This window comes from Pogona vitticeps, chromosome 4 (genome assembly GCF_051106095.1).
Source record: "Pogona vitticeps strain Pit_001003342236 chromosome 4, PviZW2.1, whole genome shotgun sequence".
Lineage (NCBI taxonomy): Eukaryota > Metazoa > Chordata > Lepidosauria > Squamata > Agamidae > Pogona > Pogona vitticeps.
Genome location: NC_135786.1, coordinates 26,838,489 through 26,865,274, shown reverse-complemented (window position 1 = coordinate 26,865,274; position 26,786 = coordinate 26,838,489). Strand labels below are relative to the sequence as shown.

The 26,786-nt window shown below is 42.2% G+C and overlaps 1 protein-coding gene across 4 annotated transcripts in view; it reads left to right on the top strand.

Annotated features, from left to right (window-relative positions):
* The first annotated feature begins 6,845 nt into the window (after nt 1–6,845).
* PLCG1 (phospholipase C gamma 1) overlaps nt 6,846–26,786 on the top strand; it is a 107,331-nt gene continuing 87,390 nt past the window's right edge. For 3 of the 4 annotated variants that reach the window (XM_020789226.3, XM_020789224.3, XM_020789223.3), the window contains exon 1: nt 6,863–7,743. In XM_020789226.3, coding sequence (XP_020644885.2) covers nt 7,542–7,743 — 202 coding nt within the window. In that variant the 5' untranslated portion in view covers nt 6,863–7,541. Of the gene's footprint in view, nt 7,744–26,786 lie in introns of all 4 variants that reach the window. The other variant, XM_020789225.3, reaches the window with a different exon arrangement.

The following is a 26,786-nucleotide window of genomic DNA, read 5'->3' as shown; positions in this document are numbered from 1 at the left end:
CTAAAACCTCTCCTAGGCGGTCTGTCACTAAGGAAAAGCCTGCCTGAAAAGAAAGATCTTTGCCTGCTTTTGGAAGGACAGCAAAGCTGGAGGCAACCTGACTTCCCTTGGGAGTTCCAGAGCCCAGGGGCAGTGGCAAAGAAGGCCCTCTCCTGTGTCCTCATCAAGTGCACCTTTGAGGATGGTGCAGCACAAAGAAAGGCTTCCCCTGATGATCTTAACACCCAGGCAGGCTCACAGAGGGTGATGCAGTCTTTGAGATAGCTTGGATCCAAGGCTTTGTAGGTTAAAACCAGCACTTTATAGGTTAAAACCAGCCCTTGGATTGCTCCTGGAAACAGATCAGCAGCCAGTGGACTGGCTGTAGTGGTTGTGATCTCTGTAACCTGCCCCAGTTAACAATTTGGCTGCAGCGTTTTGGTCTCTGAGCACTTTTCTGTTGATGTTTTGGAGCAAGTTACAGTAGTCCAACTGGGATATAACTAAAGCATTTGTCACTGTGGCCAGGTCAGATGAATCCAGGAGTACATCTAAGTTTTGCAAAGGGAGAAGCTAAAAGGAATGTCTTGTTCTTTGATGGGGCTTCCTCCTCTTGTGGGTTCCCCATGCCACCCAGAAACAAAAAACATTTCCCTGTTTTTCCCATTTGGAGCAGGTTTTGTGGTTCAGGGGTGACAGGGAGGGAGACAGATCATCTCTATTGAGTTCTACTGATAGAAGCAATTCCATTAGTAAAATGAAAGTGTTGAATCCCACAGAGCTTTCTTCTCGCTCTCTTTTTCTTGCCTTTTCGTTATGAGCAAAAATGTCTGATACAAATGCTTTTAGTGGATTAATGTTTAATGTAACTTGGTGTACAGTCGGGGTAACCAAGAGCTTAGAATTTTTTTAAAAAAAGACTACAGCATAGAGGATCATTCCAGTCAGCATGCTCACTGGCAAACTGGCCTGGGAGTTGTGGTCCAAAAACCCCCCACCTTTTCCAATCCAGAGTGACACAACTCTATAATAGGGCACTCATATTTTAGTCTAGTTTTGAGGCTGGGGAAAACCAAATGGACGTAGGGAACTTCAAACAATGGAAGCAACAAGCTGTCCCAAAAGGTATCCTATATTGATCTCTTTATTCCACGATGCTTTTCTTTGTTCTTCCTTGCAACACTGCTTTGCAACTAGCCAGGCACTTTTAACACAGCTCCGCTTGGAAAGAAATGGAGTTTCTGGCGTTTCATAGAAAAAAAAACTGTCATCTGTCTGAAGTGCAAACTGACGTTGGGGAAGAAATGCTTTCTGGGTTATTTTTCAGTAAGGTCACCAAGGCTTCTTTCAGGATGGAGGGAGATGAATTTTTAGTTCTGGCACGGAGGAATGCTGATTCATTTCCTTTCTTTCCCACATATTTATTTTCTGAACTTGGGGAAACAGTGACATCCTATGGTCCCCAAGACAGCATCCCAGGAGCCTTAGGAAAGTTTGTGTCTTCCTCTGTCCTACTCATCTCAAAGACAGCTGTTTGTTGTCAGAGGGGGAGAGTAAATCTTGGGCTCTTTCTCCAATATTTACCCATTCAGTGTTGGGAGAGATGAATAGGGAGAGTGCACTGGGCTGACAAGCTCTGGCCTTAAATCTGCAGTATTTATAGCTTTCCCAATCCTTCAGCATTCCTTCAAACAGGGGAACATTGTCTCCCAGCAGCAACAGCAAACCTTCTTTCCTGCTGGCAGATGCCCAGATGGGTTTTGGATAGGTTGAGTGTTCTGGTCTCACAGCACATTTGTAGCACTTGATAGGACTGCCCAGTGAATCATATCATTGCTCTCTGTGAGCTACCACAGTCGTCGTCTTGGAGAGTAAAATTCTTCACATAAATATGAAAAAGGTTTTCATACTTAGAACTGTCACAGAACACAACTAGTTCACATTTGCTCAGAAATAACTTATCATTAAAATTTATATACCAGCTTTCCGCAATGAATAGACTAACAAAAAAAAGTAAAAGATAGAATGGGACTCAGGTGTAGTGGGAGTAGGCTATCTGAATTGTTGCCTGCACCAGGGTCCCAATTAGAAACACACACTATGCTAATTGGAGGTTTCCCACCTTGGCAGATATTATGCAGGGTGGGGTGTATAGTTTTGTTGATTTCAATAGGGACCGTGAAGGGATCAAATGGTTAATTCCACCTCCCCCTTGAATGTCCTGTTCCCAGCCTGGTCCCTACACAAACAATCAGAGTTCGGAGTCTGCGGTTACTCCTGCCTGAACGGCATTGTCTTCTTTTTGGAACCATATGGTTCAAGTGCTGCCAGGTGAGCATGCTTTATTACTGTTCCATCTTGGCAATAAATCAGCCTATTATTCAGCCCAGAGGGATTAGTTTCTGGTGGTATCATAGCCACTGGAGAACCTGGAGGGATTACAGGTGGCAGCTGTGACGCATGTGTCAGAATCAGGAGCTCTTTAATGCTTGAGAAGAGGTACTTCACAATGCTCTTTGCAATGATTTTCCCAATAGCTTTGGGACATCCACAAACATAACAAGAGCAAGAACATCAAATACAAATTACCACTGTGTTTCAATTGTTGCCTCTCTTGTCTTCCTTCCAGATGTTGCTAATGATCTCCTGAGGAGCAACTGATTATTTCATTCAGGAGTGAGATTGGTCAATAACAGAGAAGCAGACAGGATGGGAAAGCCAAGGCATAGAGTATTGGTGATGAATACAAAAAATAGTGAGTCATATGCACAGAGGGGCTGGAGTATTACTTTTAAATACTGTAGGCAACAACACAGATTAGTTTTCATTTTGAAAGCATGCAGTTCTTTAATCAACTCTGCTATATTCCAGACATTCAGGATTCCTCATTACCTCCCCCAGCTGCTTTTTTTTCCTTTCTTTCTTTTTTTTTCTTTTTGGTTTTTCACTCAGCTTATGTTTTGGTACAAGTATTTTCAATTTATGACTCAATGAACTAACTACGAATCAGCACAACTATATATTCTCACCCAACAAACTAATGGTAACTTAGTACAACCATGTATTGTGAGTATGAGCATCAAACCAGTTGCAATCTAGTGCAGCCGTATACGTAGCGGCCTATCAGGCACTTGGTTTCTGCTCAGTTCATTTTTTATGGATGCAGCCCCAAAGACAAGATGATCAGGGTCTCTGTATTTCACACAAGTGGGCGAAATGGAGTCAGATTTCTAGTTAGCAACTCAGCATGCTTGATCAGTAGAAATTAAATTCCAAAGATGGGCCTTCCAGATAGATATTCCTGGATGGCAACATATCATTTACTGCTGACTAGAACTGAGGGGAGGTTTTTTTTTTTTGGGGGGGGCAAACATTTCCAGTCCTTTGCTTAAGAGAGATTTGAAAATTATTCTGCTGGACCAGCCCTACTGTCAGGCTGAGTGAGGAGGTAGTCTCAGGTTGCAGTGTGCCAGAAATGGCAAATTCAAAGTACTGTAAAGACAGTGCCTATACTTCGGTTTCCCTTAATAATAACTATGTGCCATCATGTCAGTGTTGATTTATGCTGCTCTTTTCCAGAGTTTTCTAAGCATAGTTAGAAGTGGTTTCCTGTTCCCTCCTGTTTGCAGGCCACCTTGGATGGTGCTAACTGCCCAAAGCTACGTAGGCTGGTTCTTCTCTTTCCACGCACAGTGGGGAATCAAACTCCTGGCTCCGCAGCCAGATATGTAACTCACACAGACAAGGAGTTTAGGACAGGCAGACAAGTGGGGAAGCCCCAAGAGGTGGGGCAAGCCAAGTTGGATGCAGCAGCAGAGAAAAAGAGAGGCAACAAAAGGAAGACTGAGGCAGTTGTTTGTGACAATTCTCCTCCTGCCTCAAGTGGTAGAAGGGCTTGGGCTGACGTTGTTTCTCTATTTCTCTCATCAGTGTTTGAGTGACATATTAATGCAAAAACAAAAATGCCTATCACATAAAACTGGGGAAGATTTATACTGGGGAGGGGGAAATCAATATGAAAGAGGTAATGAGAGCACTGTGAATTGGCCAAAAGCACTTGAGAGAGCGCATTGCTGTTTCCTCCTAAAGACCTACTGGTTCCGGAGATGGGCAAATTGAAGACAATGGTGAATGATACCTTTATTAGAGGAAACTTTGTCCAGCAGAAGCTATCTTTCGATTCTGCAGGAGTACTCATTGGGCCAGGTGTTTCAGAACTGGAGATGGTCTAGAAGAAACATAAAATTTCCAAAATCCATTGCCAGATGCGCAAGCCAGGTTTCTTTACTTAAAGCAAGTTCCAAAATGTGAGTTGCAGAATGAGCGCAGAAGTGGTAGGTTTCAGATTTTACTTCAGGCAGTATGGATTGAAGAGTTCTTCCCAAACTTGTTAAAAAAAGGAATAGCAGTATCAGCACATCTACTGCCTTGTATCAAAACACATGGTTTCTGCTGGGCTAGAGGCCTAAAGAAAAATGGCAAACCCCATATTGGAGAAATTGGGATAAAATTTCGTGTAAGCACTAGGTAAGCCAAACTGCATCCAAATTCAAAGTATTGCATAGTGCTTGGAAGACAGACAGACACACAGAGACAGACACACACCCTGCAATTTACAGTCCTGCCTTGGGCGATGTTGATTGTAGATATTGCTAGCTATTCAGGTATCCTTCACAGTTCAACAAGAAAAGGAACTATTACATGATCTTTGCCCATAATCGAAAGAGAAGGGTGGGTGACACCTTTATATCACTAGACTATCACAAGAAGGTGCTAGTTTTAACTCCACAGCAGTCTTCCTCAGAGCTGGGGCGGGAATGGAGTTTAATAAGAAACAAGACTTTCCAACATCCATGGCCAGATGTGGAGCCCGTGGCCTTTGCTAGGCAAGGGAGTCACATGGGCTGGATTGCGGAGGCTTCTGTAGCCCAAAGGACACACTGCATCTAACCTTGCACCCTTCCCCAAACCCTGGCTGATCAGCACCCAGGTAAAGGTTCCCCTTGACAATTGTTGTCCAGTCGTGTTCGACTCTAGGGCGCGGTGCTCATCCCCGTTTCCAAGCCATAGAGCCAGCGTTTTGTCCGAAGACAATCTTCCGTGGCCACATGGCCAGTGTGACTTAGACACGGAACGCTGTTACCTCCCCACCGAAGTGGTCCCTATTGATCTACTTGCATTTGCATGCTTTCGAACCGCTAGGTTGGCGGGAGCTGGGACAAGCGACGGGTGCTCACTCCGTCGCGTGGATTCGATCTTACCACTGCTGGTCTTCTGACCCTGCAAGCACAGGCTTCTGCGGTTTAGCCCACAGCGCCACCACGTCCCTAGACTGCACCCAGACTGTAATCTAAAAAATAACAGACGTCTTGTACCGACATTAAGACCCAACAAGGCCCATTGCTTCACATGGAAGTGGCCTATAATCCACAAGATTCAGACCAAATAAACTTTATGTCTTAAAAGTGCCACAAAACTGGTGGTGTTTTGCTCCAAAAGACTAACGCAGCTACTCCTTGGTATTTTTTTTTCTAAAGTTCAGTTTACTCCGCTTAATTTAGGACGCACCCCCTAAAGCTGTAGGATTTAAGAAAATCTTAAATTTTGCGAAAAGGGGGTGCACTTTCGAGACCGACAAAGTTAAACGTTTACTTTCTCATGAGACTCCAAATCCACCTTCTCGATCTGGGAATTTTCCGGGATCCTCGATCCGCCCTATAGTATCCTCAAAAAGCTTGAACGAAGCTTTATAAGAAACGGCAAAAAAAAAAAAAAAAAAAAAAAAAAAAAAAAAACTCCACTTGGATTGCAGCGCCTTCTTTCCTCCTTCCTCTTTATTCCTGCTTCCTGTTTCGGACCTTTTGTCACGTTTTGCCGGATCGTCACCCCCCCCCCCCCCACAAGCGTGTGCCGGCCTGTACGCTACACATAAAGCCGAGAGACCTACAACCACACCATGCAGACGCTTACAAAGCCCATCGGGAATCCCTTGACTGACGGGGATCTGCCCTCTCTTCAGGCACCGATTCCTCGGCGCGCCTTCCTCTTCCCGTGTCACGTCTTTTGTTTGAACGGAAGGCTGCGGGCAGGGGAGCTGGGAGAAGCCCGCTCGCTCCCGGGATGGCAGGAAGACGAGATCAGGGCCCCGAGATCAGAAATCGGAATGGCTGTATTTCTGATCTCTTGTCCCCTCAGTTTCACTTGTTCATTAAATGCTTAAAACCGGGGGCGGTGCAAGAGGAAGGAGGGGAAAGGAGAGGAATCTGCCAGGAATCTTTCCTTTTTTTCCCCCTCGGGGGCCCTGCAGATCCCTCATTCCTGCTTCGTTTCCGCCACCCCCCCGTCCAGATCTTAAAGGAACGACCCGATCCCCACCATCCCACCCGCGCTCGGGCTGTTCCTGCACTGTGGAAAGCCAAGAAAAAGGGGTGGCGGCGGCGCGGTGTGTCCCTTTCTCTTCGTTTCTCTTCTCCCCCCCCCCCCCCGCTAAATCCTTGGAAGCTGTGCACGCATTTCTGCGAGTGTGGGCTGCTACACAAAAGCGCACCCCCGGCCGAGAGAGAGAGAGCCTCAGATTACCGGGGGGGGGGGAAGAGAGCGCTTTGCGGTGGATGGTGTTGCGCGTCCCTCCTCCTCCTCCTCCTCTCCGGCCCGCCCCTCACCACTCTCGCCCGGGCGCTTCCTTTCCAGCCATTACTTTGCCGAGCTCTCGGGAGATCTTCCGCTCCGCCTGCCCTCCCATCGATCCCCTGGAAGAGATCGGTCGGCAGAGAAGAGGCGGCGGGGGCGGCGGGAGAGCCGAGCGAGGAGCGGAGGGGGGGGGCGGGGAGCGAAGGTTGCAACAGCCCTCCCACCCGCTGCGCGCTGCAGCCGAGCCTTTCCGCACCAAGCGAGCCTTGCTTAAGCCCGGGAACATCGCCTTGGAAGTATCATCATCATCATCATCCCGTTTCTTTCCCCCGCTCTCCCCTTCCCTCTTCGCTGGTTGGTTTCGCTTCAGACTCGGCGAGGGAGAGAGGGGGCTAAGTGTGTGTGTGTGTAGCGGGGGGAGAAGGAAGGCTGAAAAGCAGGCAGAAGGAAAAAGGAAGAAAATGGTGCATGATCGCGCGCGCCAAAGCAGCGATTTTCTGCGGGCTTTTTGGACTGAAAAGTTGACGGTTCCCAAGGAAGCACCGACCGACCGGGGCTAGATCTCCCCTCCCCTCTCCTCCGGCCTTCCTCGCCCCCCCCTTGCTCTTAACATTGACAGCCTGCCCCCTTTCTTTGCAAGCACGGATCGAAGGTTAAAAAATCCTTGCCTCTCGGACTCATGAGCTGGGACAAGCTGGAAAGGATGTGGATTTAAACCGGTTCATCCGTACATACATAATCCCCCTTCCTCTTCTTTTCATCCCCCCCTTCTCCTCCTCCTCCGCCCCCCCCCCCCCCAGATTCGCTCTAACAGGAGCTGAATTCCTTTTCTTTTGTTCGTGGAGTTTCTCTCCCCCCCCCCCCCCCCCGGCCTTCTTTTCGCCCTCTCTTCGCTGCTGGAGGGGAAGGAAGGATTCGGGAGACGCACCACCATGGCGTCCGTTTTTACCAATGGGCCGTGCCTCCAAAGTGAAGCCGAAGTGGTTCACCTCTACCGGAGCCTGGAAGTGGGCACCGTGATGACTTTGTTTTACTCCAAGAAGTCCCAGAGGCCGGAACGGAAAACGTTCCAAGTCAAGCTGGAGACGAGGCAGATCATTTGGAGCAGAGGGTCGGATAAAATCGAAGGCGCAAGTAAGTACAAAATTGGGCTTTCGGGCGAGTCCGAAGAATCTATAAATGAGGAGACAGCATCTGAGTGCAGCTTAAATTGTCTATGCATAGAAGTTCTCAACTCTTTAGAAAAGAAGCTGTGGAGACCCAAACAGCTACATTTGACATAGACAGACTGGAGTCAATGTACACAAGCTTGTGGTGGGAACACAGGTCCTCCCTGCACAAACTCTTCAATGGAAGAAATGTCACTGAAGATTTTGTTTTAATACATGCATTTATCTTTACTGTTGCAAATATGTCCACAAATGTTTTATTTACTTGTTTAGTTATATATACTGTAGCATTTGTGGCTGAAAGTGGATGGGAGAATCTTACCTTGTTCACTTGGGGAAATCTTTACTGGCATCATAGCTGATATGCTAGTGACTATGTGTCTGCTTTCTGCAGAATCCTTAGCATGCTGATTTTTGACAATAGTTCCCTATTGTAGTAACACTGCAAGTTCTTGTAGCATTTGTCTTTGAGTTCAAATTCCTTCTTGGGTGCAAAGCTTACTGGCTAATCTTGGATCATTTGTTGTCTTGTAGTCTTCTCTCCAACCCCACAGAATTTTGAGAGAATGAGGACATATTTTTTTCTATGTATAGTTAATTTCTGTGCCCTTAATTAGTGGAATTTGCAGCTGTTGCAACTTCATTCATGAATTTAGCTGTTCTTTGAAAAAGGATTAGACAAATGAAAGAGTCTATGTTTGTCCATGGTGGTTATCCACAATGGTTAAATGAAATCTGTAGTGGGCCTCAGAATACCTGTTGCCAGGAGTAATGGGCCTTCATAGCCTGCTTATAGAGTTCTGAAAATTGCAAAAAGTAGGATCTGGGGCTTGATAGATCTTCAGTCTTATCAGCGGAGTTCTACCTGTGATGATAGGAAAAAAGTAGGAAAGCCATGTTTGCTGCTCTGGACATTGTTTTAAAAAGGCCCAAATCCTGAATACTGTAAATAGAATGACTTCATGCAGTGAAGTCAACAGCTGTTGGTGAAAAAGGCATTGTAGGTTTTCAGGATGCACAAAATACTGCTCTGCCTGATAACAGGCTCTGGCCATATTGTGCTCAGAGATGGGGTGCTTTGTATTTCATATAAGCATTTGGAATACAACATGTAAATTAAATACATTGCATTTCCGATACAGCTGCACCTCAGTGTGTGATACAGTAATTGAAATTGATTTGTGATTGTCTGCAGGTCAACTCTTGGGTCCTTTAAGTTTTTTGTGGGCATGATATCCATTGTATGTAACGACCAATATTAGTTTTAATCGCCTTCCAGCTGCACATATTCCAGCTGTCCCCTTGCTCTACTAAGACATGAGAGCTGAAAGAGGAAAGATATATATATATTTTGTTTTTCCTCAAAGTTTAGTTTAAAGGTATAAATCTGAAAAATGTGTTGGGGACCCATTCTCTGACAAAACAACTGATTTTCCTTCTCACTGTTGAATATGTCAGAGGCAACTTGATGGCATATGACAACAACAGCAAAATGAACATTAACCTGAAAATTTTTAGTATGGGAGATTTAATTTTTTAAATTAAACCCTTTAGAAGTAAATATGTGGGGAAATATGCTTTTCAATGCAATGCAAAGGTTTTAAAACATCTAAAGGTTTCAGCTACAAGTTCCAGCATAGTTTCTCCCAGCAGAAGAATAGTAAACTGGTTGACTGGGATGCTTAACATTTGCTTGCAGATGATCAGATAGAGAAGGAGATTGATTAATTTATTGGTTGATTAAACCTGTACCTCGCCCATTTAGTGGATAAGCCACTACTCTGGGCAGCTTTCAGAAAATAACAAAAATATATAACATTTTAAAAAAATGAACATATAAAAACAAAAATCTCTTTGGCGAACCATGGGCCAGCATAAACTTACTACAAAATTAATATTACAGAGGGGTGAAGTTTGTAAAGGCCCATGTAAAAAGCCAGGTTTTAACTTACTTTCGGAAGCTCAGGAGAGTGGGGGCCAATCGCACCTCCACAGGAAGGGAGTTCCCGAGAGGGGTGGCCACTATTGACAAAGCCTGGCTTCTAGTGGCCACCCAGAGCATCAAGGATTGGGAGGTACAGGTTGGACAGGAGGCTGACCTGAGAGAGGTGTTCTAACAGATAGCAAGGTCCTACACTGTAAAGGGCTTTATAGGGTAATATCAGTACCTTGAATTTGGCCTGGAAGGATACAGGCAGCCAGTGCAGGTGACCCAGGATGGGTGAAATACGGTCAAATTTAGATGTATCAGTAACCAACCTGACTGCTGTATTTTGTACTTGCTGCAGTTTCCAAACTGCCTTCAAGGGCAGCTCCGCGTAGAGAGCATTGCAGTAGTTGATCCTTGAGATTTTCAACATGTGAACCCATGTTATTAGGTTATGTTTTTATTTTTAAAAAATATGTTTGCCTTTCTCTGCCTTTATAAGGCAGCTTACATCATGAAAAGCACAATATTAAAAGCTGAAAACAGTAAATTATTCAGTAAATTATTGGCCTGCCTGAAGAGAAAGGTTTTTGCTTGCCTATGGAAGGACAGCAAAGATGGGGCCAACCTATGGGAGGGAGTTCCAGCATTTCTGAATAGTGACAGAAAAGGCCCTCTCCAGTATCCCCATCAAACACACCTGGGAAGGTTGTGGGACTGATGATCCTAACATCTGGGCAGGCTCATAAAGGGGGAGATACAGTTTTAGAGAAAGCTTTAACCCAAGCCACTTAGGTCATTATAGGTTAAACCTGCACTTTGAATTGTGCTTGGAAAGAGGGCAGCTGCTGTAATTGGGGGGGGGGGTTGTTATATGTATGATCCCTGTAACTAGCCCCAGTTAACAATCAATCTGTAGCATTTTGGGCCCTCTGGAGTTTCTGAATACTTTCCGAAGGTAGGCTCACATTGCAGTAATACAGCCGGAGTATAATTAAGACATGTGTCACTGTGGCCAGGTCAGATCATTGGGTTTTGTTTAAATCCTTCTGTGGATATTTTATAAAGGAATAACTAGCAGTGCAATACTGTGTATCTCTACTTGAAAATGAGATTGCATAAGATACTAAGGCATTAAGGTATGTATGAGCAGACTGACTGGTACAGAATTTATTTCGCCATTGATAGTTGTGAACTGGTTTTCAAGACTGAATTTCTGCATTAGAGACTCTCAACTGTCAGTGCTAATAAACTTCCTAAAAGTATTCTGCAAATAAAGAGTGTAGTGTTAGATTATTCCACGTAATACCAGTCTTAACTCTACTTGTGTACCTCTCATCGTCAGAAGGACTGTTTGTGGTATTTGCACTGGAATGTGAAAACAAACAGTGCTGGGAACTTTTGAGTCTAATTTTCATGGCCTTTCTCCAGACAGTTTGATCATTCACATGTGACACTGCATAGCGCCTGGTTTATTGGACTTCTGTGTCAAGTAGAAAACCGAAGCAACAGAGATAAGAACAGCCTTTTGGCTTTTTTATTTTTCATGAGCTAGATTTGATCTGCAAAGTAAACAGTCTTGCGGTACCCTTGTGATGAACAGATCTCTGGATGACATTGACTGTTCTGAGCTTGAGCCCACTTGGTTAGATGCATGGAGTGTTGCCAATTGTGTAAAAAGTATATGAGTCTGTCTGTTTGCCCATATGTATTTTTAGTTACATATACAATATACACACATAGCAGTGACAACCAGGTGAAAAATACAAACGCAGACCCAGAAACCAGGGAAATGTAAAATGTATACCTTTGATCTTCCTATAGAAATTCCACAGACTTATATTCCATATCTTTTTTTCTCCTTCCCCAAGCCTCTAAAGGAGGTGGAATAAATCTGTTGACCTTTAAGATGCTTATATTTGCTGTATCAAGCTAATCCATCTCTCCTTTTGGAATCCTGAAAATCACAATGCTAATCTCTCAAATAAACTATTGGTAAGCAATTTATCAGCCACACAAGCAGATGTTTTCACAGGTGGATGGTGGATTGATTAGTTGTAATAATCCTCTCCTAAACCCTGTGAGATGGGGCTTTAAACATCCTAATTTGATATCTTTGTTGAAGCTGCATAAGAATTAATTTTGAGAACAATAGAGCGATTTCAGTTGAGCTTTCCTGAGAATGAGATATATAGTCTGGGTTGCATCCTTTACATCACTTCTTTATTGTCACAGAATTCTTTGTGGACATCAGTACTTGACTGGGGGAGGGAAGAGTAATTTTCCTTTTTTGCAACCCTGTGTGCTATGATTTGGATTCTTACGTTGAGCAGGGGGTTGCAGTCGATGGCCTTATAGGCTGCTTCCAACTCAATTATTCTATGATTGATTTAATCCTGTTTCTGTTTCTCAGAACTATGTGAACACATGACATTATATATGCTTCTATGATTTGCAAGAAAGTGCTGTTCAAAAATCCATAGTAAAACTGTCATGGAGGGATGCTCTTCTACAACAGCCTGTGGGTCACATCTTGTCTCTGTTCATATTTTTTTGGCCCCTTTGACATGTAGGCTGTTCAAATTTGGTGGTACACCTGCTTTCCTTAAAGAGGTTTTAGAATTTTATACACTTTTAATTGGGCAAGCAATAAATTATTTTCTCAGAAGGGGATGCTCCCCCCCCCCCCGTGGTAGAGAAGTGTAGGCACTCAAAATCCAAGGTGATGGGTTGTAATGTTTATGAATAGTTTAAGTAGAATTATGTATATGAAACTTTCAGAATAGAAGATGCTCTTGCTCTTTGTCATCTGTTTATTGTACCTACAGTGTCTGAGTAAGGTTTGGAAGAGAATGACTGAAAACCTGTTGTGTAGTTATGCTTGTGTAATTTGAAAATGTGCATACTGATCTGAAATTTGCACGAAGGCAGAAGTCGTATTCAGGAACCAGTTCTGCAGATACAGTTGTATGGTCAGTTGTGTGGTTCATTGAATGGTGCAATCAGACATAAGAATCTCCTGGGTGAAACTCCCCATAAACTTCCACAGGTGTAACTTTATGCTATGCTCAGTGCAATAGAATTTCAGCCATTGTGTGGCAGTCTGGCTGAAAACTGTAAATGTCATCCACCTACCTGGATATACTTAGTTGTGTGTTATGGAACTCTTAATAGGTTTTGAAATGTCTGTTTAAAGTTATGATTAATTGCTGCTGTTGTATAAAATGCCTGCTTATCCAGGCTGAGGAACAGCTAGAAGGATGGCCTGGAGGTTTGAGGGTTTTTCTGGAATAAGGGATACTTTTTTAAAGGAGGAAGCTCAAAACTATAAATCTGAGAATGATTCATAAATGAATTGGTTCCATTAGAAACTGCTGTAGTTGGAGGGCTATGAAAGGCACACATCCCCATAGCTACTTACTGTATTCACAATACAGATGTTGCCACACTGAGTATCTGTATATAATTTTTCATATTAAGCAAGCAAGCCTTCATATCCTGTTTTTCTATTGGTTCAGTTGGAACAAAGGACAGATTCATTCAGACTCCATTTTAATCCGGATTTACTTAATTTTATGCTTTTTAACCAGTAAGAAAAGTGAAACTTAGTTTTTCCTTCAAATTTGGATTCATCTCTCTTTTTTTGATGGGAGGGGAGACTGAATTCTTGAACCAAAATTTTGTAGAACCATGCATATATTTGGGGTAAATATAATGCATGTACGTATTAAAGAAAATAATATTAAAATGCATTATTTTAGGAAAATTACTTGTAGAAATATGTGTAATCGCCTCATAAAAAGGGGCTGGGGAAATGGACAGAACTGAAGGTTGGGAAAATGACGAACTTATAGAAAGTGAAACTTACAGATACTCCCTTGTCTGTGGTTACATGGTACTGTACAGTATTTTATACTGAATCCTGACTGCCAAATGCATGTGTACTGTATTGTGTTTTTCAAGAAGGGCACTTGTGTGCTTCACAGGCCACAGAATTGCTAACATGCATCTCAGCTTGTTGCAGCTTCTGTGTAGCTTTAAAAGAAATGTTTAGATTTGAAACGTGTGCTACCCCTTTTACTGTAGCATACATGCTGCTTCCTGTCGTATGCACCACCTAGTACACAAAACGGTGATGTCTCCCCTTTACACTAGGGTATTTGGACTTAATAATAGCATTTCTAGTGAGAGGTGGAATGAATCTTCAGTTTCCTGCTGTACTGACAATATCCAAGAACAGTATTTGGGTAGGATGGTGTTCATTGACGCAAAGACATGGTTTGTTTTACTGTTGGTGGTGGTTTTTGTTCTGGAAGCTTCTTTCACTCTCTTTGAGGGCTGCCTTCCCTTGGAGGTAATGTACTGAGGGCCACATGCCAGTGGTAAGAGGTGCTGGCCCTTTCTGCCGTGCACTCACATATGGCCCGACTCATATCTATCTTTTTTTTAACTTTCTTTCAAACATGTGTTTTGCATCCACACACCAGTCCCCCATTGTAATTGCTTGGATGAGGGGAACTACATACTTGCTTCACTAGGAGGCTGCTCCAGTGCAATTGGTCAGGATTATAATGGGTGTGGTGGAGGCAAGAGGGTTAAAACATCCCTACACCCTCACACCAGTGTTCCCCAGATATTTGCTGTTTGTTGCATTTGGTGGGCTGGCTAGGGAGGCAGAGAAGCCATAGCAGGGAAAAGGAGGAAGGGCCACGGGCCCAAGAAAGAGGGGATCTGCTACCTGGGTGGAAAATCTTAAAAGTCCACATATGGCCCCCGTGGCTGGAAGTTCCCAATCCTTGTTTCAAGTGATTCACAAAGTGAAATAAAAATATTTTACAGGACACAGGACAAAAACCTGTGGCTGAATGCAAGGCTGGGCTTTGTACCATCATTGCACATGAGGGAACAATATGTTTCCTGCTTTGTGTTTAAGCAGAGGGCCTGTTTTTGAAGCCTGCCTAGACAGTTTTCTTTTGCTCTCCGATTCTTTCCAAGGAGCAAAAGTTAAGCCATGGGAAGTCAATGAAGAAATGATTCCTCTCTTCTTTCGTCTCCCCCTTTTCAGCATTTTAAAAAGCTTGATGCTTGATTTCATGGAGGACTTTCAAGTGCTGAGGACTTGGCTTTATCCCTATTGCTGAGTAAAGGAGGGTAGAATTTTTCATCTGTTCCTCCTCCACTCTGTCCAAATATCTTTTTATCTCGAGGGTTTTGTAAAGGGGTAAAAAAAAAAAAACAAGCACTATGCTTTCTGCTTGAGAAACAGTCCATTTCTTACTTGGGGCTGGTTTTGTTTTAATACCTGTATTTGTCTCTTTTGACAAATTCATACGACCAGTGGCTGTATCAGATCCAGGAAATCAGTTGAGATCTTGCTGCGGCCATACATTTTCTAGTCTAATTCTAAAATTATAAGGTCTGGAGCAGACTAGAAGGACAAAGTCAAATCTTTTGGATTTCTCATAGACCAGTTCACCACCGTCACCTTCTGACGTGCCACAAATAAGAAGCCAAGAGAAAACAGAGTACAATTACATCACCCTGCTTGTGGAGCATTTATCTCCAGATGACCCAAGCAAAGGAGCCAAGCCAAATTTTGCAAGGAAAACTCTGAGCTGCTCTTCATAACTGATAGCTCACTGTTCAGGGCTTTCACCCCCCAGGGGTTTTTGTTGTTTCATTCACTCTCCCTCCTTCCTTTGACTGCAAAATAGAGCTAGAGCACCATAATATGTAATAGTTTTCATCTCCACAATATCCTTTTGTTTCCATTACTTTCACCAGTTTTTTTGTGGGGACATATCAGGCTTGCAGATTGTATATTCAAAGGGGCAGTGCATCCACATCTGCTTGGATGCCCTACCAGGTGTTGCCCTTTCCCCTATTATAATTGTGTACCTGTGTTCCTTTCTTAAATAACATTGGCCTGGATCCAGTCCGTAGTCCCAACTGGGATAGATCCATTGAATAAATAGGATTTACATTAGTGTTGACTCAGTTGGCAGCAACTAATTCAATGGGTCTACTCTAATTGGAGCCACCAGTTGGATTTAGGCCATTATTACAAACATTAAACACATTACTATGGCTTGTTGTTTTCCTGTAGCACAGCCTTACATAAACTATTTTAGAGCATTAATCACAAGCCTTCATGTGAGGGCTGGATTGTATTTTGTGAGACTGTTGCATACAAAATACTCAGCCAAGCACTTAGTGGAGGAAAAAGATGCACAAAATAGGAGGTGCAATCATTTTAGTCTTGAATAAATCAATTATTACATTGTGGACCTGCCTCCAGACAGTGACAGTGAATCCTGCTTGATTGCAGGTTCCTATAAAGTCATTGGTTACTCTGGTGGGCCCTTTGTTGCTATAGCAACAGTCTGAAGGCAGCATAAAAGCAATATAGTATTTTTTTTCCTCAGCAGCTTAATCATAATGCACCTAAGCTTGACCACACCGGGATACCTTCAGTCCTGCCGTATATAGAAATCATTTTCGTTATATTCAGTTGTTACATACTCTGTTATCAAAAGGCTTACAGAAGAGCAGTTAGCTTTCCTCTCAATCTGTTGCCATCATCTCCCTGATGTACAGTACTTGATCACAAAATGTACTTGCTTGTGTGTAGGCTCTATATGTAAGCAAAAGCCCTGGAAAATAGAGGTCTTGTGTATAGAACGGTGGGTAACCCAGGCGTTTTTGGACTGCAGTTCCAAGAAGCCTGCTCCACGAGCTGTCCCAGAATACCGTATTTTTCGCTCCATAAGACGCACCTTTCCATAAGACACACCAATTTTTTAGGAGAAGAAAACAGGAAAATATAATCTGTTTTCTTCGCTCCATAAGACGCACAGACTTTCCACCACCCCCCTGTTTTGTGGGGAAAAAGTGTGTCTTATGGTGCGAAAAATACGGTACTTTGGTTACCCAAGATTGGAACCACTGGTATCAAGTGTATATGTAAGATGATGTTTCTCCTTTTCAGACACATTGCTCTCCATGTGGTAAAATTGATGACAGGGATGGAGGATAGTTGTGTCTTGCTAAGTGTGTTGATAAGAGCTGGCTGGTTGATGACTCAAAATGGCTTCCATGAATTACCGTTAAAGCCTAGTTTTGCTCAGCTTGACCCAACATAACTTAATACTTAACGGGTTGGCAGAGCAAGTTGCAACTAAAGCCCTTAAGATGAAGTTAGACTACAGCTCCCAGTATTCTTTGCCTTTCACTATCCTGGCTAGGACTGATAAGAGTTGCTGTACAATAACATCTGCAAGGCCACACTTTTCCCACCCTGACTATCAAAGCATCCCTAGCATACTGTATACCTATGCACCTTAAATACTTCCAGCCTGCATTTCTAAGATGATGGTGATGATAGAGAAGTTCACAGTTTCTCAGGAAAAATGTCAAAGAACGTTTACCACTGGAAGTTTCTCCTGAGATCTGATTATCTGTAGTTTCCACCTATAGCTTCATGTTGTATCTTCTGAGCAAGAGAGAACAAATCCACACCATCTTCCAATTATAAACATTAAAAAGAGGAAGGGCCTTCTAATTGCTTTTTCTTTTCCAGTGAGAAATCATTGGCTGCTATTCCTTATCCTTTTGGGAACACTGTCACCAGTGGCATGCTATCTCCCTTTTGTAGCAACTGGTTGTTCATCTCATTCCTTTTTCTGTACCAATACCCATTGCTGGCAGCTTGGGTAGCCCATTCAGTAGAATCTCTGTGTGGAAGTAACTCGATAGAACAGTGCAAGGGTTTGGCATATGTTCTGTCAGATAAATAATCTCCAATATACCCAATTTCTGACTTCCTCCCTTCTTCATGGCTTCCCATCATTAAATTAGTCTTCCCATTGATTAATTCCCATGACACTGCCTTTGTTTGTAAGAACAATCTTAGCAGCATATAGCACAAGAAGGGTCTCTGTATGATTCGCCCTGCCTCATCATACCCTTTCCTTACCCTAGCCCCACATATTAGAAGAGATTACAGCGGTGCCTCGCATAACAACGATAATCCGTTCCAGGAAAATTGCTTTTAAGTGAAAACATCATGAAGTGGGGGGAAAAACCCATTGAAATGCATTGAAACTCGTTCAATGCGTTCCAATGGGGTAAAAACTCACTATCCAGCGAAGATCCTCCATACAGCGGCCATTTTCCCTGCCTGTATAGCGAGGAATCCGTCCCTAAGCACAGCAGGGAGCCATTTTAATTACCCGGTGGCCACTTTGAAACCGCCTATCAGCTGTTAGAAAAACATTGTTTTGCGAAGAATCGGTTCCCGAAGCAGGGGACCGATCATCGCAAAGCAAAATTCCCCCATTTAGGTTATTGCTTTTCGATCGCAATTGCAATCGCAAAAAGATCATCGTAAAGCGGGGCAATTGTAAAGCAAGGCACCACCGTATGCTTATGTGCATAGGTTTCCATGAGAGTTAGAACTGTGATTGCTAGGGTTCTAAATCACATGGTGTTTGTTTCTATTCTTCAAACATCCAGCCATGATGCAAAGAAGATATGTAGCTCAGTCAGCTTGAAATGTCAGGTGCAGATTAGTGCATCTCTGTATCCCCCTTATATGAGATCTTTTTCATGCATATTCCACATAGAGGGCTTCGATCTCTGCTTTAATTACCTGTAATTCTCTCCTCCGATCTGCAACCCCAGTGTTCCAGTGCAGAGCAGGCCAAGTGTCCACTTAGTTCAGATGGATTTCTTCACTAGAGATGAGACCTGACAACTTTGGCATGTCCATGAATACAATATTTATTTATTTATAACCCTTGCCTCCAAATTTTAGATCACTATCTCCTGGTATTCATTGGTTTACTGTCTTGTTGGCTTATGGATAATGGGCATTTTAAAACTGTTGAAGTCACAATATACAAAATTTACTTCCACAGGCAAGCTCTGCTTTGTGAAGTCATACATCCTTTTGTTCATCATGAATGTTTTGCCAGCACTGGTCCTCCAATTTGGTGAAAGTGAGGCAGTAAATTCAGAGAGGTAGCAACAGGGTCTCGGAGCAAATTACTGTGTGCCATAGTTAGGCTAAGTTAGCTTGCAGCCTTCAGGTGAGGGAAAAATGCTGTCCCATAGACATTGTTGATGAAGGATAAATCTGTGGGTCTAGCTGGCTTTTGTGCATGGCATATTTGGGCCACTGTCTTGTTCGTATCTTGAAGCAGCAGGATATATTAGGCTGATAATATCCACTGATGGCTGATAATATCGTCAACCTAGCAGTTTGAAAGCATGCAAATGCGAGTAGATAAATAGGTACCACCTCGATGGGAAGGTAAAACGGCGTTCCCTAGTCACACTGGCCACGTGACCACGGAAACTATCTTTGGACAAGCACTGGCTCTATGGCTTGAAAAACAGGATGAGCACTGCTCCCTAGAGTCGGACACGACTGGACTAAAACTGTCAAGGGGAACCTTTACCTTGTTCGCATCTTGAGGCAGCAGGATATATTAGGCTGATAATATCCACTGCCAATCAATTTCTTTTTACTGTCTCAGATTTCTAATACTGTATTATGAAAGGCAAGAAGATCTCTTAAATCCTACCTGTTGCACACCTAATCTTATACATTTCTGTCATTTGGTCCTTTAACTCAGTCTTCCCCTGGCATAAACCCCCACTAAAACCCCAGAAGCTTTACGCCTTGCTCTCTAGGGAAATATCTCTAATACGCTGATCATTTTAGTGTTCTTTAGCTTTCCTAATGCAATGATTTCTCTTTTGATATGTGACACTCATAATAAAATACAGTATTTCACATGTAGCTTCTCCATTGATGTCTATAATAACATTACAGTATAGGCCATGTTGCTTTCAGGACCTTTCCTAATAATTCAAAGCAAGTATGCCACTTTTATGTGCTGGTGCACACTGATGTGATGTTTTCTGTAAGATGTACACTACAACCCCAAGACTGTTTTTCTGAGTTGGCATAGCCAGTTCAGAACCCAATGATGTACGTAACTTAGAGTCTGTCTGTTCTTGCTTCCCTCCTTGCATCTTTCTTTCCTTGCAGTAGTATGCATCACATTATACTTAATATTGTGACTCTCACTTCTTTATTAATTTGTGCATTATCTTGCATTGGAGAGATCCTTATGTAGTTATTCACATTTTGCTGTGGATGTTAATAATAATTATGTGCTGTCAAGTCTGACTTAAGGTAATCTTCCCAGGGTTTCTTAGGTAGAGAGTATTCCAGAAGTAGTTTACCATTCCTTTCTTCTGGGGGCACCTGGGACTATGCAGCTTGACAGAGGTCACATAGACTAGCTCTTCTGGAATGCACAGTGGGGAATCAAACTCCCAACCTCTTGCTCTGCAGCCAGATACAGTGGTGCCTCGCTTGACGACATTAATTCGTTCCAGCGAAATCGCTGTAGAGCGAAATCGTCATCAAACGAAATAAACCCCCATTGAAACGCATTTAAAACTGTTTAATGTGTTCCAATGGGTGAAATACCTAATCGTCCAGCTAAGATCCTCCATAGGGCGGCCATTTTCCGGTGCCTGTAGAGCGAAAAATCAGTCCTAAAAACAGCGGGGGGGGGCCATTTTGCACAGCGGTGGCCATTTTGAAACCCAACGATCAGCTGTTGGAAAATCATCATAAAGGGAAAAATCGGTTCCCAAAGCAGGGAACCAATCATCACTAAGCGAAAAAACCCCATTCAGACATCGTTTTGCGATCTCAAAAGTGATTGCAGAAACATCGTCATGAAGTGGATTCATCATTATATGGGGTAATCATTAAGCGGGGCCCCACTGTATATAATTCAGTGAGCTATTCAGCAAGCTACTTTGGATGTTACCACCCTGGAAAATATCGTGTCATCAGAAAAATTCATTAGCTAAGTGGTGGGATTCCTGAATTGAACCTGCTGGTGTCTGACCCTCTTGGTTGTACTAAATGGCACGGAGGCATTTTGTTTTTTGATTCTTTGTTTTTCAAAGCAATAGAAGCATTTGAAATCTTAGTATATTACAGACGGCTAAGAAATGTTTGGCTCAAGAAGACCCAAAAAGAAGTACTGAAATGAAGAAAGTCCAGGAAATCCTAAAATACTCAAAACGCAGAAAGCAAGAGTCATGTAATGAGAAGTGAACAGTCTGGAATGTTACAGCTGATTATTTAGCGTAGAATAAATGGCAAAAATGTGCAGGGTGGGGTGTAAACCATACTGTCTGAAAAGCCTTGGTTATTGATTTGGATGCAACACACCATTGTTTGGAGCTTCTGCATCTAATATCCAATATCCAGCAGAAGAAGGATGATGAAGAAGGTTTCCATCACCAAGATATTGACTGATTTCTTGGATCCTTGTTAATTATTTCACCTGATCCTGCATTCAGTCTAATCCTTTTAAAGTGAGACCCAAGACAGACTTGTATGTTGTAATTACTGTTCTCTAGACTATATTGCTTTTAAAAATAGATGAGATTAAATACTCATTCCAATCATTTGCCACCTATTCCTTCTAGACTTCATGCACTAATTCCATTTCTTTTTTCTCCTGTATATAGGTGACTCTATTACCCATTCCCAGATGTTTACTGCTTTTAGTATTCTAATATAGGAAATAAGCAACATAAAGTCAACAGGTTATATTTTGTCTAAACAGTAACACTTGTGATCTATTTAAAATTGTACAGTCCGTTATAATTTACTTGTATTATTACCAAGAGACTGTTGCAGAGAGAAATGTGGCTTCAGAAATGCCCTTGAAGAAAGTCAACAAATCTGTAGACAAATATAAGAAGTTACAGGATTCTTGTAAAGAGTTAATTTTGGTCCTTTTATTTCAGTGTAGCACATTTTAGATACAAATAATATATGTTGAGTATATGTGTTGTTATTATGTGCCATCAAGTTGTTTCTGACTTATGGTGACTCTAGGAATTAGTGACCTCTGAAAGGTTATGTCATCAACAGCCAAGCTCCAGTTTTGAAAACTCAAGGTGATACTTCCTTTATTGAGTCAATCCATCACTAGCATTGTGTGAAATCAAAACAGCAGCTAGTTTTGCCTTTCTGGAGCTTCATAGAATCATAGAAAAGTGAAGTTGGAAGGGGCCTACAAGGTCATCAAGTCCAACCTCCTGCTCAACGCAGGAATACAGTCAAAGCATATATGCCAGGTGATTATCTAAGTTTTTCTTGAATGCCTCCAGTGTTGGAGCACTCACCAATTCCTGAGATAACTGGTTCCACTGTTGTACTGCTCTAACAGTTAGGAGGTTTTTCCTGATATTCAACCAAAATTTGGCTTCCTTTAATTTGAGCCCATTGTTGTGTGTCCTGCACTCTGGGATGATAGAGGACAGATCTTGTCCCTCCTCTGTATGATGGCCTTTCAAATATTTGAAAAGTGCTGTCATATCGCCTCTCAGTCTTCTTTTCTCAAGGCTAAATATGGCCAATTCTCAAGAGTGTTGCACCAGAAACTGAGGAGGCTGAGGATAGCAGTCAGATGTGGACCTTCACAAGTCCTTGGATCCCTGACAGGTGTCCAAGGAACCCATAAGTTTGTAGTCTTATCTGCCTCATAGGTAGAGGCAGACTTCTCCTCAGGACAAGTTGGCCTCCTGTGTGATTAGATTGTTCACTAGAAATTGCATGACAGTTACTTTGACCCTGTTCTCCTCTCTGTCCCTGTGATTCTTACTAAAGCACTCTGCTTAAGCTTTTTGATTTATACTGGATAAAAAAATATTTTTGTCTTGGAAAAGTGACAGTGTGCACAGTAATAAAAGAATTTTCTTATGCCCATAAGGAATAAAAATGCATGGAAGCAAAAGGCCTATGGAAAAAGGTTGTGTTGCCATTTATTAGCACTGCAGTAAGTGAAAATTTGGGGAATAGGGTGCAGAAGTAACTGGCTTGTGTGACATGGAGGTGCATTCATAAACACATCACAGCTACTTAACATGAGTTTTTAGTCTACATGAAAGCCATTCTAGTACCTTGAGATATATGAAAGCCAATCAAGGGCAGGAGGAAGAAAAGGAAATACTGTACATACTTTCCCACAGAATGGAAAACTGACAGGGAGAATTTTCTCCTTGGATGTTCTGTTCTCCTGCTCCCAACCTTCACATCCCTGTATATATTTCTGGGAATGTGATTTCATGCAGCGCTCTCCAGCAACTGCTGTCTTGGGAGTAGCCAGTGACTGAATCCTTGGTGCGCTGTGCTGTTTTGTCCATCTGGATGCAAACCTGAGCATAGCTGGGACTGCCTATACAGATAAGAAAATGTCTTGCAACTATTAAATAGGTAGTGGATGCTCATGTTCAAACCACGTGAATTACACCAGCTTCCCACTCAGTCTCTACAAAACACAGCTTTTGCAGGTTAAAATCAGGCAGCGATGAATCGTCCCATTCTCCACCCCCACCCCAGCCCAAATGCTCCTCCTCCCACTGCTGTAGGCAGCTGCAGACTCTGACTGCCAGATGAGCCGTCTGGAGTTGCTCTTCTCCAAATGGCATAAAAAACTGCATCAGAAAGCAAGAGCTTCCTTGATGGTGGGGCCAGCTGCCCCACCCCCACCTTAGCAGATGTTCAGTTATCAGTTTGAAGTCGAAACAAAATCTGAACTTGGAGTCTCCGTTGAAAGCACTCTTGTATATTTATAAAGAGAACCATTTTAAAACCTTAAAAGTCTGATGACGGATATAGAGTGCTAGTTAATATCTGTCATCTGTGTCTTCCAGCTTTTTGAGAAGCTGCTAATGCGGTTCCAGTAAAAATAGCTGTGCTCTGTAAGGCACCTGCTAGAAGATACATCATTAATTCAAATCAATAGTTTTGTCTTGTCTGGTGCATTGACCGTATTTAACTATGCATTGACCGTATTTAACTATCCATTTGAGGAATGAATGGCTAGTGTTGAAGAACAGAAATGGTAGGCTAGCTGTGAAAATAAGTTAAAGTGATTGTCTCCAAAGTATCAGTATCAATTATCTTTCTTGGCTGCCTGTGGATCTTTAGGAAACTCCCCTCCACTGCACTTATGCATTTGGGTTTTAGATAACAACTTTCTTAATACTATTTGTTATTTATTTATTTAAAATATTTTTATCCCATCTTTCTCCTTAAAAAGGACCCAAGGCAACTTACATCAGTGAAAGACAATATTCAAGGCTATAAGCAAAGAGTATACAAAGGTAGCTTACATCATTAAAAGACAATGTCTGAACTTAAAAACACAATTATAGAAATATTAAAAAGGAGCAAACAAATACCATCCTGAGAAATTGTAAAGACAAGCAATACTAAAAACAGTCTTGTGTAACATAGAAGTTTCTTTCTTTCTTTCTTTCTTTCTTTCTTTCTTTCTTTCTTTCTTTCTTTCTTTCTTTCTTTCTTTCTTTCTTTCTTTCTTTCTTTCTTTCTTTCTTTCTTTCTTTCTTTCTTTCTTTCTTTCTTTCCTTTTTTCCTTTTTTCCTTTTTTCCTTCTTTCCTTCTTTCCTTCTTTCCTTCTTTCGGTCTGTCTGTCGGTCTGTTTTTCTGTCTTCCTTTCTATCTGTATGTCTATCTCTAAGTTTAGTTACAGTTTTCCCTTTCACTGTGGATACTTGAACAGAACAGCTCTCCTTGGTGTCCCTTTTCCACTTCTGATCAGTTATGCTGTGATTGTTGATCCAGATACACACACACAAACTGTAAATATATAAATAAACATCATGATACTGACAATCACTTCAGGTGTAATATCTGGAGATGCTAGAACTTAATTCTGAGAAACACTATTGTTGATTACTTCTGCTCATGCTGTTGTTGCATCTGCAATTGAAAGTTGTTATTGGGCAGAAGTGGAAAGAGGTAGAAGATTAATTAAAAACAGTGCAAATGTGATGCTTGAATGAAACACCAGCATATGGGATCTGATACTGAGGTGTTGTTGCAAGCTCACATTTCTTGTTCTTATGTCCAAACCCTAGCCTTCTATCTCTTGATACGATTGCATTTATGACTCTGCCCAGATACGGACAAAATGTGGTAACAGCCCACATATGACTTCTTAGGATTCCTGTGTGTCTTTCCAGACCCCTGATACCCTTTTGTTTATGCCCTTTCAATGTGCAGTCTCTCCTCTGGGGGGTACAGTTGCAGCCATGGCACTCCTGAGGCTTGTTCTAGGCAGAAGAGCTGATTTAGATAGAGAGAAGCCTTTCCTCTCCACGTGACCATGGCGAGTAAGATTTCACGCCCTTCTTTGCTGTCCTGAGGCTTTGGTGGTTCCCTTCTAAGATCCACCCTGAAAAGAGCTGCCTGCCTTTGACCTTTCCACAGGTGGAGTGTCCTGATCATTTTCCTTTGCGCCAAGGTCGATAGCTGGGCACTGAACTGAAAATCTCTAGGGTTTTTAGTGAGACAGTCAAGAAGGCGACAAGCTGGGGTCAATGTTGCAGGATAAAACGGCCTTGCACATTTGTTTAATATTGTTTCAGATCAATGTAAATTTAAAAACAAAACAAAATTGTAAAACACAGTATAGGGACATGATCCACCATTTTGGCAGTGCGGGATTGGTGTGACTGTCCAGAATCTTGAGGATCCCTGCTGTGTCTCATGTAACACCTGGAAGTTGCCCAGCCCTGGTTTAGCCCATTCCCAACTTGGCGATTGGGATGCCCATTGATGCTTTGCCATCACTACAATATCCTATTGATATTTACAAACCAAACAAAATTAGTAAGCGGAAATTGTTTTGTTGTTATAGATAGGGTAGACATTGCCTTTTCAAACTTGCTTTCTTGTTTGTTCAGTATTTTTGAATCATTCCTCCTTTGACTCAACGGCTCACCAACGCAGTTAACATCTGTGAAACAAGATGAACAATGAACAGCACCTATAAAGAACTCAACACAATCTGGGAAGATTTCTTCTAAAATCGGAGCACCCCCAGAAAGCATCACTATCTGTTTTTAGAAGGGTTCACAAGAAGAAACTGGAATGAAATCCTACCTCACACTCAGCAAACTCCAAAGCCTCTGTGTCTCTGGCTGTCTCCTTTCTCTCATATCAAGCAAAATCAAAACAAAACAAAACAAAAAGACAAAAACACATGGTACCTTAAAGACTAACCATTATATTTTAAAGTAAATATATTTACATCTTTAGATTTTTATTATATTTTAATAGACACATCCACTTTGTCAGACATTAAGAAATAATGAAATGAAATGTATATGAAACATCATTTTCACATTCTAACTCTTCATTGATTACAATCCTGTTGTAAAAACACTTGGGAAGACAGAAAATAGACACCTTGTCTGAGCAAAGTTTGGAGTTGCGGGGGGGGGGAGAAGGGAGAGATGGGTTTGGGTGGGGTTGAAGATGCAGTAAACCTCAAGAGGGGAAAGAAAGAATAAAAAGTTGGCAGAGGAATCACATGTGTTAATGTAGGGCAGGGGTGAGCAATTAATTTCCATAGGGGGGCACATGAAAAATCTGAACTGTGTTCGGGGGCCGAACCAACTTTATTTAAAAATAAAACGAAACAGTGATGTTATGATTGTTTTTATTTTAAACTTGTCAATCTTCACAAATACGAAAGAGTTTTTTTTTTGCAGTATGTTAAAGATAAGCAACTGATCAACTTTAGACAAAAAGCTATAAATAGTTTTGATGTTCAATTTCTTCTGTGAGAGAAATCCAGTCTGTCTTGGGCTTGAACAAGTGCTTGAACACCAGACTGGAGCGACAACCAGCGGGCTGGACAGGAGCGGCTCGAGGGTCGTATGTGGCCCTCGGGTCGCAGTTTGCCCAGGTCTGATGTAGAGAATATAGATGGTTTTTGCCTTAGAGCCTTTTGATGAGAGTTGGACATGGTAGTAGTGAAGAAAAAGACAGTGGCAGTGGATAACACTAGACGTATTGCATGTGGTAATGGCTTAAGAAACCTACGCTTATATTCAGTCCATTCCTATGGGTGTCCATCATGGGTATACATTATATTTCAGCTTTTTCCCCTCTGTACTCTTGATTTATTTATTTATTTAATTTAATAGTGTAGTGACTTTAAAAT